The sequence below is a fragment of the Ricinus communis genome, chromosome 2 (assembly GCF_019578655.1).
Source record: "Ricinus communis isolate WT05 ecotype wild-type chromosome 2, ASM1957865v1, whole genome shotgun sequence".
NCBI classification, from domain to species: Eukaryota; Viridiplantae; Streptophyta; class Magnoliopsida; order Malpighiales; family Euphorbiaceae; genus Ricinus; species Ricinus communis.
Window position 1 is genome coordinate 10978785 of NC_063257.1, and position 12414 is coordinate 10991198.

At 32.5% G+C, this 12414-nt stretch overlaps 2 protein-coding genes across 6 annotated transcripts; both read left to right on the forward strand.

Annotated features, from left to right (window-relative positions):
* Positions 1-178: 178 nt before the first annotated feature.
* Positions 179-5341, forward strand: LOC8282489 (disease resistance protein RPV1). 5 transcript variants are annotated; one of them, XR_007214867.1, is made up of 7 exons: positions 179-1281; positions 1390-2470; positions 2586-2891; positions 2974-3747; positions 3822-4380; positions 4562-4651; positions 4838-5341. XR_007214867.1 is itself a non-coding variant. In XM_015721945.3 (6 exons), the coding sequence occupies exons 1-5, from the start codon at positions 794-796 to the stop codon at positions 4320-4322; spliced, it is 3150 nt and encodes a 1049-aa protein (XP_015577431.1). In that variant the 5' UTR covers positions 180-793; the 3' UTR covers positions 4323-4362; positions 4562-5341. The 5 variants fall into 5 exon arrangements, 2 of the variants coding, with proteins under 2 accessions (XP_015577431.1, XP_015577432.1); XR_007214866.1 differs by having other exon boundaries at positions 180-1281; positions 3822-4362; XR_001535502.3 differs by having other exon boundaries at positions 4562-5341.
* Positions 5342-8788: 3447 nt separating this feature from the next.
* Positions 8789-10726, forward strand: LOC8282486 (probable serine/threonine-protein kinase PIX13). Its single transcript, XM_048371257.1, has 3 exons — positions 8789-8878; positions 10106-10229; positions 10395-10726. Exons 1-3 carry the CDS (start codon positions 8789-8791, stop codon positions 10724-10726), a joined length of 546 nt encoding a protein of 181 aa, XP_048227214.1.
* The last annotated feature ends 1688 nt before the right edge of the window (positions 10727-12414 follow it).

Sequence of the window (12414 nt, forward strand, 5' to 3'; positions counted from 1 at the left end):
TAAAATACTTGTGGTTAGAATGATTAACAAATTTATACCATGGTAAAATAGGTGCTAATCATGCAAGTCTTATCCCAAATCACATTGAACAGAGGAATTTCCAGTTACCTAAGAGGCTCCTGCTCTTCTGTCATTTATATATAATTTCCTGAGAAAATGATCACTGAAATCATTGATTCTTCTGTCACTGTCAAAAGGGCTGGTCAGCTTTCTGCTCTTACTGTCAAATTCAGACTATATATACAATGCCTTTGCTCGTCCCTTTGAATGCCTTGCACATGTTTCTTGAAGAAAGACAATAAGGTTTTTATTTTATTTTTTTCTTTTAGGCGAAAAAACAAAATAAATTACTGAATGATTGATAGTTACTTTCTAACACTTCTTCCATATTTGAGAAGGAGATTTATTGATATTGTCGTTGATTATTGTACATGAGCAACACTGGAGGCGGCCAGAAAACGCCCATTTTTCATGAAAGAGAAGTGGTTCTAAACAAACTTCTGGTACTTCAAGCTTCTTATCTGAATACTTCCATCAGGGCAGCCATAAATCTTCATCTGGCTGAATCCTTTTATTCATTCAATGATGTGTTGTTTTTAAGGATGTTGGCATTTATGACAAGCTTTCTCAGACAATAAGCATGCTGCCAGAGAGTTCGTCGCAGATCATGAGCCAGGAATTACTCACTCATCATTAGCAATATCGAAACCTTTGCTAGCATTTGATGCCATATTTCCTTGTATCTGCTAATTTCAGCTAGATAAAAGAATCTCTCATCTTTTTTTGTCTAGCCATGGCTTCCTCCTCTTCCTCTGCTTCTTTCGATCCACAACTCAAATACGATGTTTTCGTGAGCTTTAGAGGTGAGGACACACGGGATAATTTTACGAGCCATCTCTATGCTGCTTTACATCAGAAACAAATTAAAGCTTTCGTAGATGATAAACTTTCTAGAGGAGAAGAGATATCAGCGGCCCTAGTGAAAGTGATTGAAGAATCAATGGTTTCAGTAATCATTTTCTCAGAAAACTATGCATTTTCACCATGGTGCTTGGATGAACTGGTAAAGATCCTGGAATGCAAGAAAACGGTGGGACAAATTGTACTACCTGTTTTCTACCATGTAGATCCGTCCGACGTAGCTGAGCAGAAAGGTGGTTTTGGGGCTGCATTTATTGAGCATGAAAAATGTTTCAAGGAGAGAATAGATAAGTTGCAAAAATGGAGAGCTGCTTTGACCGAAGCTGCCAACATATCTGGGTGGAGTTCGTCTGTCATTAGGTAACCGAAATTCCTGGTTGTTTTGTTTTCTGGAGATGTCAGAAACCTGCAATGTTATCACAGTTTTCAATTTCTGTCTTATTTAGTTGAGTTTTGAAAAATTTCTAGGTCTGAATCCAAACTTATTCAGGAAATTGCTGAAGATATATTGAAGAAATTGAATCATATGTCATCCTCAACTGATTCAAAGGGTTTAGTTGGAATTAATTCTCGAATTGACAAAATTGAACTACTATTATGTGTTGAATTAGCTGATGTTCGTTTTCTAGGACTTTGGGGTATGGGTGGTGCAGGCAAAACCACCACAGCTGAAGTAGTGTTCAACCGAATATCTACACAGTTTGACAGTTGCTGCTTTCTTGCAAATGTTAATGAAGAGTCAGAAAGGTATGGCCTACTTAAACTACAAAGGCAGCTCTTCTCTAAACTCCTAGGGCAAGACAATGTAAACTACGCTGAAGGCATATTTGATAAGAGTAGACTCAAACATAGAAAGGTTCTCATTGTTCTTGATGATGTAAATAACTTGAGACAGCTGGAAAATCTGGCTGGAGAGCATAATTGGTTTGGACCAGGAAGTAGAATCATTCTAACTTCTAGAGATAAGGATGTACTCAAGAATAAAACTGATGCAATCTATAAGATTGAGGACCTAGATCACCATGAAGCCCTTCAACTCTTTAGTTTGAATGCGTTTAGGCAGGAATGTCCCAAAGCAGATTATATGAAGCTATCAAAGAGAGTCATAAATTATGCTAAAGGAAACCCATTGGGTCTGAAAGTCCTAGGCTCCTTTCTATATCAAAGGAACATCAAAGAATGGGAAAGTGCACTGCATAAACTAGAAAGGAGCACGAACAAAGAGATTCAGAATGTATTAAAAGTAAGTTATGATGGATTAGATGACGAAGAGAAGGATATTTTTCTTGATGTTGCATGTTTCTTCAATGGGGAAGATAGAGATTTTGTTACAAGAATTCTGAATGGCTGCGGCTTCTCTGCAGATATTGCCATAAGTGTTCTTGTAAGTAAGTCCCTTCTAACTATATCGAACAACACGTTAGCTATTCATAATTTGTTGCAGCAAATGGGTTGGGGAATTGTTCGACAAGAATCTACTAAAGAGCCTGGGAGACGTAGCAGGTTGTGTACTTCTGAAGATGTAGTCCATGTATTATCCAAAAACACGGTAAACTAAATTCATACTCTTGTAGTTACAGGTGCTCAGGTTTTCTAGCAGTAGAGTAAGGATAAACTTAAGCCTAAAGTTAATATGTTCATTTTCTTGTATATCTGATTACTAGGGAACTGAAGCAATTGAGGGCATATACCTCGACATGTCTAAAAGCAGAAAGGTGTATCTAAGTCCTAAAGCCTTTGAAAGAATGCATAATCTGAGATTGCTCAAGTTTCATCATTCTTTTTCTCCCATAGCAATGTACAGCAAAGTGTACCTTCCAGAAGGTCTTGAATCTCTGCCAGATAAGTTAAGTTGTCTTCACTGGAATGGCTACCCTTTAAAGTCTCTGCCATTCAATTTTTGTGCTGAGTACCTTGTTGAACTTAGCATGCCTCACAGTCATGTTAAATTTCTTTGGGAGGGAGACCAGGTATTGGTAAATCCTTGTATTCTTTATTTCTCTCTAAATTAGATATAGAATATTTATTTATGTCTGGTATGAATTTTTGTAGTGTCTCAAGAAGTTGAACTCAATTAACCTTAGTGACTCCCAACACCTGATCAGATTACCAGATTTCTCAGAAGCCTTAAATCTTGAGTATATTAATCTTGAAGGCTGTATAAGTTTGGCTCAGGTGCCATCATCTATCGGATATCTCACAAAGCTTGATATCCTGAACCTAAAAGACTGCAAAGAGCTTAGGAGTATCCCAAGCTTAATTGATTTGCAATCTCTGAGGAAACTGAATCTCTCTGGATGCTCAAACCTAAATCACTGTCAAGACTTCCCTAGAAATATAGAGGAGCTATGTTTGGATGGAACTGCCATAGAAGAACTGCCTGCGTCAATTGAGGATTTATCTGAACTTACTTTCTGGAGTATGGAAAACTGCAAAAGGTTTAAGAACCTTCCAAGCAACACATACAAGCTGAAATCTCTTAAACGTCTCTCCATTGCTGGCTGCTTGATGCTAGAAAGTATACCCATCAGCATCAAACAACTTCCTTCGCTACAAAAGCTTGACATAAGTGGCTGTCAGGGACTTAAATGTTTGCCAGAACCTCCACAAAATCTTAGGCTTTTAAATGCCAACAGCTGCATTTCGCTGGAAACAGTTTCATTACCATCAACAGAATCTGGCAGAGCACTCAAATATAATTATAATCAAATATTTTGTTTTCTTAATTGTCTAAGGTTGGATCAGAATTCATGCTGCCTTATTGCAGCTGATGCACACAAGACTATTCAACGGACAGCAACAGCAGCAGTAAAAAACAATTTTCAGGTATTTGTCTCTCACTCTGCATGTACATATGTGTGTATGAGCACACTTACAGTACATGTATTTTGATGATGCAGGGGATTCATTCATTGCCTTCAGTTAGTTTTGGTTTCCCTGGAACAGAGATTCCGGATTGGCTCCTCTACAAGGAAACTGGATCTTCAATAACAGTCAAGTTGCATCCAAATTGGCACAGAAATCCTTCCAGGTTCTTGGGATTCGCAGTATGCTGTGTTGTTAAATTCACACACTTCATAGATATCAATAACATTTATGTGATATGTGAATGCAATTTCAAGACCAATCATGATGATCACCATGTTGTTAATTGCTTTCTACAAGGTCTAAATAATGGAAAGGATGAATCAGACCTTGTGAAATCACAACATGTGTACATTGGATATGATTTTGGTATATATCTTAGAGCAGTTAAAGGAACATATCCTGGGAGGTTGTACCATTATGAGGAGGTGACATTCAAATTCTACGCAAAAAAAATGGTAGGGCACACCGTTGCCTGGCGGAAAGTGGACAAGTGTGGTGTACATCTTTTATATGCACAGGATGCTACATGCTGATGAAAAAGTTTCAAGAAGTTATTGCTTGGATCCAACAGAGGTAGTGCAGAGAATAAAGGTGCCAGTAGCATAGACTGCATAGTTTTGTTCGAACAAATTTTTCGATGGATTATTTATTTTGTTTTCATGAATGATTAAATTGAACCAAGGATTTTATGAAATTTTCCTGAGTTTCATGGTTGTTTGTCGTAGTGAATTGAATCTCTTTATTTTAAAAGATTTACTATTCAAATTTGCAGGACAAGATGCCACGACTGTGGAGCTAACTGATTTCATCTAAGCTGCTCATGATGGCAAAGTCAGTTGATGTTTCATTCCAGAAGAGAATGGTATTTCCCCATCAGAAATATAATTGCTAGAATAAACGGTGCAGATTATGTTTTTCACTTTGAGTCATAACTGTTCTATATTGATTATGTCCAATTTTCTACCTCTGATTTAACAACCAAATACCAATCATATTGATGATGATTATCCTAAGAAGAAAGTTATTATGAATATGATATGTGGAAAAGGAAGAAGGAGATGAGATAGGAGAACAAGATACTGCCTGGAAATGAAAAGATGTTTTGCCTCCCTGGAATTGGAGACCCACTGATCCAGCAGTTTGTCAGTCATAAAATACTGAGAAGCTGCTCAAGGGCCTCCCTTTTTTCTTCAACATGAGAGTGCCCTTACTTCAAAAGGGGCTTGGCAAACTATCTGATGATTCTTATATGAAGTAGAACCAGAATTTGTGGATTCAAAAGGGGCTTCGTTCACAAACTTGCTATACAGAATAGAACTTTTCCCTACTTCCGCTACTACCTCTGAACAAGACATGGCGACCTGGCCATGGGACACAAGGACAGAACTATATTTCTTGTGGACTCGTGTAGGAAATGCAGAACTGACAGAACCCCTTGTTGAACTAGATGAAGTAGAAATGCACATGGGGAGGTGGAATAAGTAGGACTGATAAATAGAAATCTCTCTGCAATTCATTCCAGGTGAGATTATTGCGCAATTTTTACAATCAATGGCTATCTTTTCTATTTCCTCCGCAAAATATGTTCAATATCGTGCGGATTATTCCATACTAAATCTCTTCATCAATAATTTCTAAAGAAAGAGCCAAATCGATCTAAAAATAATAAGTTTTGAGTTAAAATGGATAGAAAAACATCAAAAGGGCTATTTAGGCTCGCTTGCAAAGGTCAAGCTTATTTCTAGAATTTTGGATGAATTTCATTAAATTTCATATGGTTTTCAGGCAACAGGTCGGGAGTAGGTTTGGCCTTCCCCATCCCCGTGCCTGTTAAAGACTAGGGCGGAAAGAGGTAGAGACTCTTTTTAAGTGACTTCGGCTAATACTGAATATATTTAATTCATATAGAGTATAATTGAAAAAATAAAAATAAAATTTAAATTTAAATAACTGTTTAATATATTTTTAAAAAATTATATTTATTTACTTATACTTTATAAAATAATAAATATATAAATATAAATAGATCTGATATATGATATAATTTGAAGTGGGTTATAAGACTGAATGTTTTAACTCCAACTTCATCTCGTCACTGGTAGCGGAGCAAATATTTCCCGCTTGGTTTGGATCGAATTACGAGTTAAATTACCATTTCTAATGGTTTATTTCACCAATAAAGATTTATAGGACACCTTTACTTTTCTATCTTTTACATTTGGAGACTAATTTTGCGCTTAGACTTTCATGAAAGACTAATTAAGTTTTTAAGATTGACTTTTTCTAATGAATTAGGAAAATATTTTTTTTGTTATTGGAAATCGTCACTTTAATATCTTTCCACAATCAATAATGAAAAATTCAATTCTTTTTTTTTTTTTTTTTTTGTTTCCGTTGGAAATTAACAAGTAGGATGATGCTTGGGATTTTTACATTAGATTTTTTAAATCCAATCTTTAAATTTAAAAGGTTAATTCTTTTATCTAAGTTTATAAATATTATTCACTATTGAAAGAAATAAATTCAATTCTTTTTAGATTTTACTCATTATGATATTCTAGTATTTTTTAATTTTAGACACTTAATTTGTGTTATTTTAAATAATTTATCAATTTTATACATCTATTTACTAATTTTGATTATCAATGAATCTATATATAATTTTTAATTATTTATACAAATCAAATTTATATAGTTAAATTTTATAATTATCAAGTATTATTGATTAAATTTTTTAAAATAGATAAAAAAAATTTAATAAATAAAATGATATATCTGCTCAATGATAAATGAGTAATATACGTAATTGACTAATCTAGTATTTAGTTATATTAATAAATTATTAAAATTAAAATAATATTTTTATATATTTATATACTATTGTACACTTATGGTGTATTAGAATGGCTCATTTTTTTTATTACTTCTTAAGAAAAAAATAACTTTATTTTTTGAGAAAAAAGGGCTCTTGAGAAAATATCAAAGTCCAAATTGACTTGTATTCGGTGAAGAGCAATGCTAGACAATCCACCTTTCTTTATTCCATCGTCTATATATTTAATATGTCATATATAATAATTTTATTAAACTACCTTTAATATCTTAAAATTAAAATGTAATTTTATAAAAATATTATATATGATATTAGGTGGAAAAGAGTTGAGATGAAAAAAAATGAAATATTTAATATATTTTTTTAAAATAAAGAAATAAAATATGAAAATATATAAGACATTTTACGATTGTTTATTCCAACTTTTCTGTACCTAATGTGGTATATACTATTTTTACTAAAATGTCTCTTACCTTTAAGACATTAAAAGACTGTTTAATAAAAATATTATATATCAAATTTAGTGGATAAAAGTTGGAACAAATAGTAATGGGTTACTCATAAAAATTTAAATAATTTTTTCAAAAAATTAAAAATCTTATACTCTATTTATTTCAAAATAAGTGTTGTTTAAAATTTTTACACAAAGATTGAAAAATCTATTAAATAATAATAAAAGAATAATTTAATAATAACTAAAATATTCTTTCAATAATATAGTTAAAATTGCCATAAATTCTATCTCACTCCATTATATTTCTCTCTTTCTTATTCCTTTAATACTTGTACTCATAATGAATAAGGGTAAAGTTGAAATAAAGGTCAATAATGCTTTATTAGTTTCTTGAAACCATATTTAACATAGAATAGAAGAACTTCTATAGAGTGACTCATTTTGGAAGAGGAATGCTAGGCACCTTCCTTTTATTACTTTCTCTTTACCTTTTTTCAATAAATAAGAAATTTGTTATACATTAAAGTTAATATATTTATATTAAATAAGGTAAATAAATAATAGCACTTTTGTAATACTCTTAAAATATTAGAATTTTCTTACTTTATTCTACCATACTAACTTAATATTATTGTCTAGTTCTCATTTTTTTTTTTCAACACTTCATTGACATTTTTAAATATATTATTATAAGAAATATTATTTTTACTAGTAAAGAATATTTAATTTTTTATAAAATGATTATATTTCGCAAAATTAAGGTTTAATTTCTTAAAAATGTTATATTTTTAACTGATTAAAAAACTTATATCAAAAAACTTTTGAGCTATAAGTTAGACTCTTAATATTACTTGTATTTTTCTTTTTATATTTGTAGTGAATACTTTGTCTAAAAAATAATTATACTAATAAAACAAATGATTAAAAAAAGAGAGAAGATTCTTAGCACTTTCATTTTAAAATAGAGGGAGCACCTATTTGGCCATAAAAGTAAAGAAAAATGTCTGCATTGACCCATTGTAAAAAGTTTAAGGGCCAAATCTTTATTCCTTCGTGAAAGGAATCCTTGGTGAGATGTTTCGCCATTTCAGTACTTCTTCAGGTTCAGGTATAAATAATAAAAGGGAAGAAAAAAAAAAAAAAGAACAACAGAGAAATGGATTTTAACTGCATTATTCAGAACCTTGAAGAAAGAGTGGAATGCATGGCGTTTAAAAAACTGATGATGCCGTTGACTCCCAAAAGGTCCACTCTTGGGTTCTTGTCTATATCTGATCTCATTGCTGATTATACAAAGATAGCAAGAATTTTATTTGATGGGTAATTGCTGGAGTTGCACTGCTTGCAAGTTGAATTCAGGCCCAACTGCGGCTCCTGCTCCTCCTTCAGCTGCTGCTGCTGCAGAGACGATCCCAGAACCAGACCCAGTTGCCAGTAGCATCGGCGATGTCGTTGATGGTAATAAGGTCATCACATCATTTTATTTCTGTCGATCAGAGAGTATGAGCAATATCATTTCTTTCTGTAATCAAATTTGTGATAAAATATTTTGTTTGTTCACTGCAGTAACTCAGAGGGCTTACCAACTTGTTAATGGGAACTCTAATTCTCTACAGAGACGTTTCCTTTCTTTATGGATATCCTTGTCTTGTGCTAAAGTGCCTGACTTTTGAGTATACTTGGAAGGAATAAAAGCAAATGGTCCTAGTACAATGAGGTGGTGTTACTGGAGTCATGGCCTTGCCGGTTTGAACCCCAGTCAGAAACTATTAACCAAAAGAATTGTTTCTAGACCAAGTTTGGTATGGCCGTGTATGCAATTTGGCCCCCTGACTTTGCAGCGAGGTTCAATTTAGCCCTTTTGACCTTTTGGGTCAATTTAGCCTAAAACTTTACTTTTTTGGTTTAAATCACTCCATCAAGAGATAGTGTAATTCACTCTCCATAAAAGAGAGTGATTTGATAAAAAGATAAGAAGATAATAAATTAACAGCTTTGGCTAAAATTCAGGAAAAAAATTAATATTTATCTAAAAAAAAGTATAACTATTAAGTTGAATAAAAATAATTTAGCTGTTTTTTGAAATTATATTTTCAAATTTAAATTAAGATAGTTTCTTTGAGAAATTAGTAAATTATTTTTTGTTTTATTTCAAAAAAACTATTTTTTTAATTTATTTTTCAAGACTCTCACTCTCTCGTTTAAGGCCTAATTTAAGCTAAAACAGCAAAGTTTTGAATTAAATTGGTCCAAAAGGTCAAAACAGGCTAAAGTGAGCTTGACCATAAGGTTTGGGGGCTAAATTGAAACTTATTCCATTCTAGAAAGCAAAAGTAGTAAAACAAAATAGAAATTTACTAATGGTCAAATTTCGCATTGCTAAACAAACTGGCCTTGTACTGATATAAGACAAAGAGGATTATTATACAATTGATTTAGTTTATGAATGACGTGGTAAATTGTGTTTACTTAATAATTTCTCTTAGATGTTATAATATATCAAACTTTCATTTTATGTATGGGAAAAGGTGCAATTTTTACCCTTAAGGTTTGGTGTGTGGAGTAAATTAGCTCTTAAATTATTTTTAAGCACAGTTAAAGATATAAAGTGCCAAAAACCTATATTATAAGCCCTTCACTATGAAATGAAACTAATGTCCGTTAAACTTAGTTGAGGTGGCAATACAATAATTGGCAAAAGTACAGCTATGCTATCTTTCTTCATTCTCTTTTTCTTTCTTTCCTTCCCTTTTCTCTCTGTCCTTTCTTTTCTCCTTTCCTTCTCCCCTATAAACAATACATAGGTTTTCCATTATCACTAGAAAAACGTTAATATTTCTCTTTAACATGGAAACTACAACAACAGCTGATATCTCTCAGATTGTTTCAGTCATTGCCTCAAACCTAAGTTAATGATCAACAATCCCTAACCATTGAGAAAGAGTAGCACACAGGTTAATTTCAAAGAAAAAACGTTAAGAAGTGACTCGTGAGCATAAACTCTCCCTAACTTCCTATCTTTTCTGTAGTCTTATACTGCAAAGATATCAGATTTTGGCTTCGCAAAGTGGGGGCCTGCTCCTGGTAATTCATTTGTGACAGGACATGTCGTGGGTACAATGGGTTATACTGCTCCGGAGTATCTTGCGGCAGGTACTCACTGAACAATCTAACCTCGGACGATCATATGTTCTAATGACTGATATTCTTCAAATTTCTGATCTTAAAAATGTGTTTTTTTTCTTCATTTTTTTGCATTACATGAAGCCACTCAAACTTACAATTGAACACAATATCTACATGATGTTTAATTAACAGGAAAGCTGTATGTAAACAGTGATGTATATAGTTTCGGGGTAGTGCTACTCGAGATGCTGACAGGATTGAAGGCAATCGATACGAAGCGTCCGTATGGGCAGGATAACCTGGTGCAGTGGTGGGTAAAACCATACACATCCCAGAAAGCAAAGTTGAGAAGGATGATGGACTATAGGCTGGAAGGAAAATACTCTCCAAAAGAGGCTCTGGAAATTGCTCTGCTTGCTGATAGATGTCTGAATTGGGAACCCAAACTTCGACCATCAACGAAAGAAGTTGCAGAGACACTGGAGAAGATTGAAACTCGATATAGAACTGATAATGAACAATAAGCTTCGGAAAACTCATAATGTTACTCAACAGGATCAGATGACATACATTGGCATGTCCACGATTGCCACAAATTATGGAATAAGTGTACTAAATGATGCATCCAAATCATAATTGCATTACTTGTGAAAGAAATTTCTTTTTCTCTTTTGTGCAGCCGTCAGTAAATATGTATAATATGAGATCTTGTGGTGCATTGAGTATTTGATTCTTGAGTATTCTTTGTTAAAAGGGAAATTCAAAGGTAGCTTTGTAGAACAAAATAAAGACTACCACCCTAAACTGTTTCAAAATTTGATCGATTAAAGACACAAAGATGAAATTGAAGTTATTGTCTTTTTTCTTTTAAACTGATAATGAAATCTATTCATTACTTGATAGAAGGAGCATTACAATGGATAAATTAGATAGGCATTCTACTTTGGGGATGGATCAAATAAACATATTAAATTTAAAATTTAAAATCTTTTTATCTAATTAGATTTTTTTATTATTTATAAATAAAGAGCATGAGTGACATATCATTATTAATCAATAAAAACACTTTAAAAAAAATATAAAAATATTAATTATTTTCTCTTTTTCTACACTTTTTTTTCTCTCTCTCAAATTAATTAAAAAAAAAAAAAACAGAAAATCTCTTACCACCAATACTAGAACTGAATAAACCCACCATGAAATTGAACAAACCAACTACCACTACAGTGAATCTATCTGTGCCACCAATTCTTTTCGCTTCCAACGATAAAATTGAATCATCCATATGGTTCGATGATTTCTCATCAGCTAAGAGATTCTAACTCAATCTCATTATGCAATTAAAATTACCCTTTTCACACAACACATGCACACTTATTATATTAATCAATGTGTATTATCAATCACATTCGCATTTAAAAGCATGCTTAATGCAAAGGGAAAGGAGACAATGCATATATATACATCATTTATTAGAATTCGGGTAATCTGCTAAACTCTATGAGATTCGCTCGAGTGATCTCAACACGTTGAATTAGGTTGCATAAATTTTAGAATTCTAATCTTATTACCTATCCAATACACAATAAATATCTCAATTATTGTAATATCATAAACCATTCAATTATAATCACTAAATAAGGAAGCAATAAAAAGCAACAAGGGAAACAAAAGAAAAAGAAAATTTCCAACTTTAGCTTAGATGGTTCTCTTTGGGTAGTACCTAAAAAAACAACCATATTTTAGTATCTAACCGTTGGATCAAAGTGTCATTTTGACCATATAAACTAAGTTGACAAGGAAACAACATATCTAAAAACCAACCACTATTAGAGGGTTTAGAAACCTTTAAACTAAGAAAATTTTCATAAGTAAAGTTTTAGGTGTAATTATTTAGTTGAGGAATGTACTTGTGAGGCAGAAAGCGAGATACATTCCAAGTAGTCTCATCTTTTTAGAGCATGATCGAGAATGAAAGTTTTTGAACGGGGAAGAACGTAATACCTTGTCTTGATATTTTGTTTTAGTTGTGAATATATATGTGTACAAGTTTGAATTGTCGTGGCATTGGTTAAACCTTAAAACTTTTTCCTAAATTGAATGAAATAGGGTTTAATTGATCATGTATTACTTGCAGGGACTAAAATAGGGTCTAAACCTCAAATTAAGGGTTTGTACAAGTAAAAGTATAGATTTTGGTTTTAATTTTGAG

What these genes read in the sequence shown, in the direction of transcription:
- LOC8282486 (XM_048371257.1), top strand. Translation starts at nt 8,789, where the DNA reads ATGAGGTGGTGTTACTGGAGTCATGGCCTTGCCGGTTTGAACCCCAGT. An exon ending in TTGTTTCTAGACCAAGTTTG is followed by an intron (nt 8,879 to 10,105) that starts GTATGGCCGTGT and finishes TCTTTTCTGTAG; the next exon opens with TCTTATACTGCAAAGATATC. An exon ending in TCCGGAGTATCTTGCGGCAG is followed by an intron (nt 10,230 to 10,394) that starts GTACTCACTGAA and finishes TTTAATTAACAG; the next exon opens with GAAAGCTGTATGTAAACAGT.
- LOC8282489 (XM_015721945.3), top strand. Translation starts at nt 794, where the DNA reads ATGGCTTCCTCCTCTTCCTCTGCTTCTTTCGATCCACAACTCAAATAC. An exon ending in ATGTATTATCCAAAAACACG is followed by an intron (nt 2,471 to 2,585) that starts GTAAACTAAATT and finishes TCTGATTACTAG; the next exon opens with GGAACTGAAGCAATTGAGGG. An exon ending in CAGTAAAAAACAATTTTCAG is followed by an intron (nt 3,748 to 3,821) that starts GTATTTGTCTCT and finishes TTGATGATGCAG; the next exon opens with GGGATTCATTCATTGCCTTC.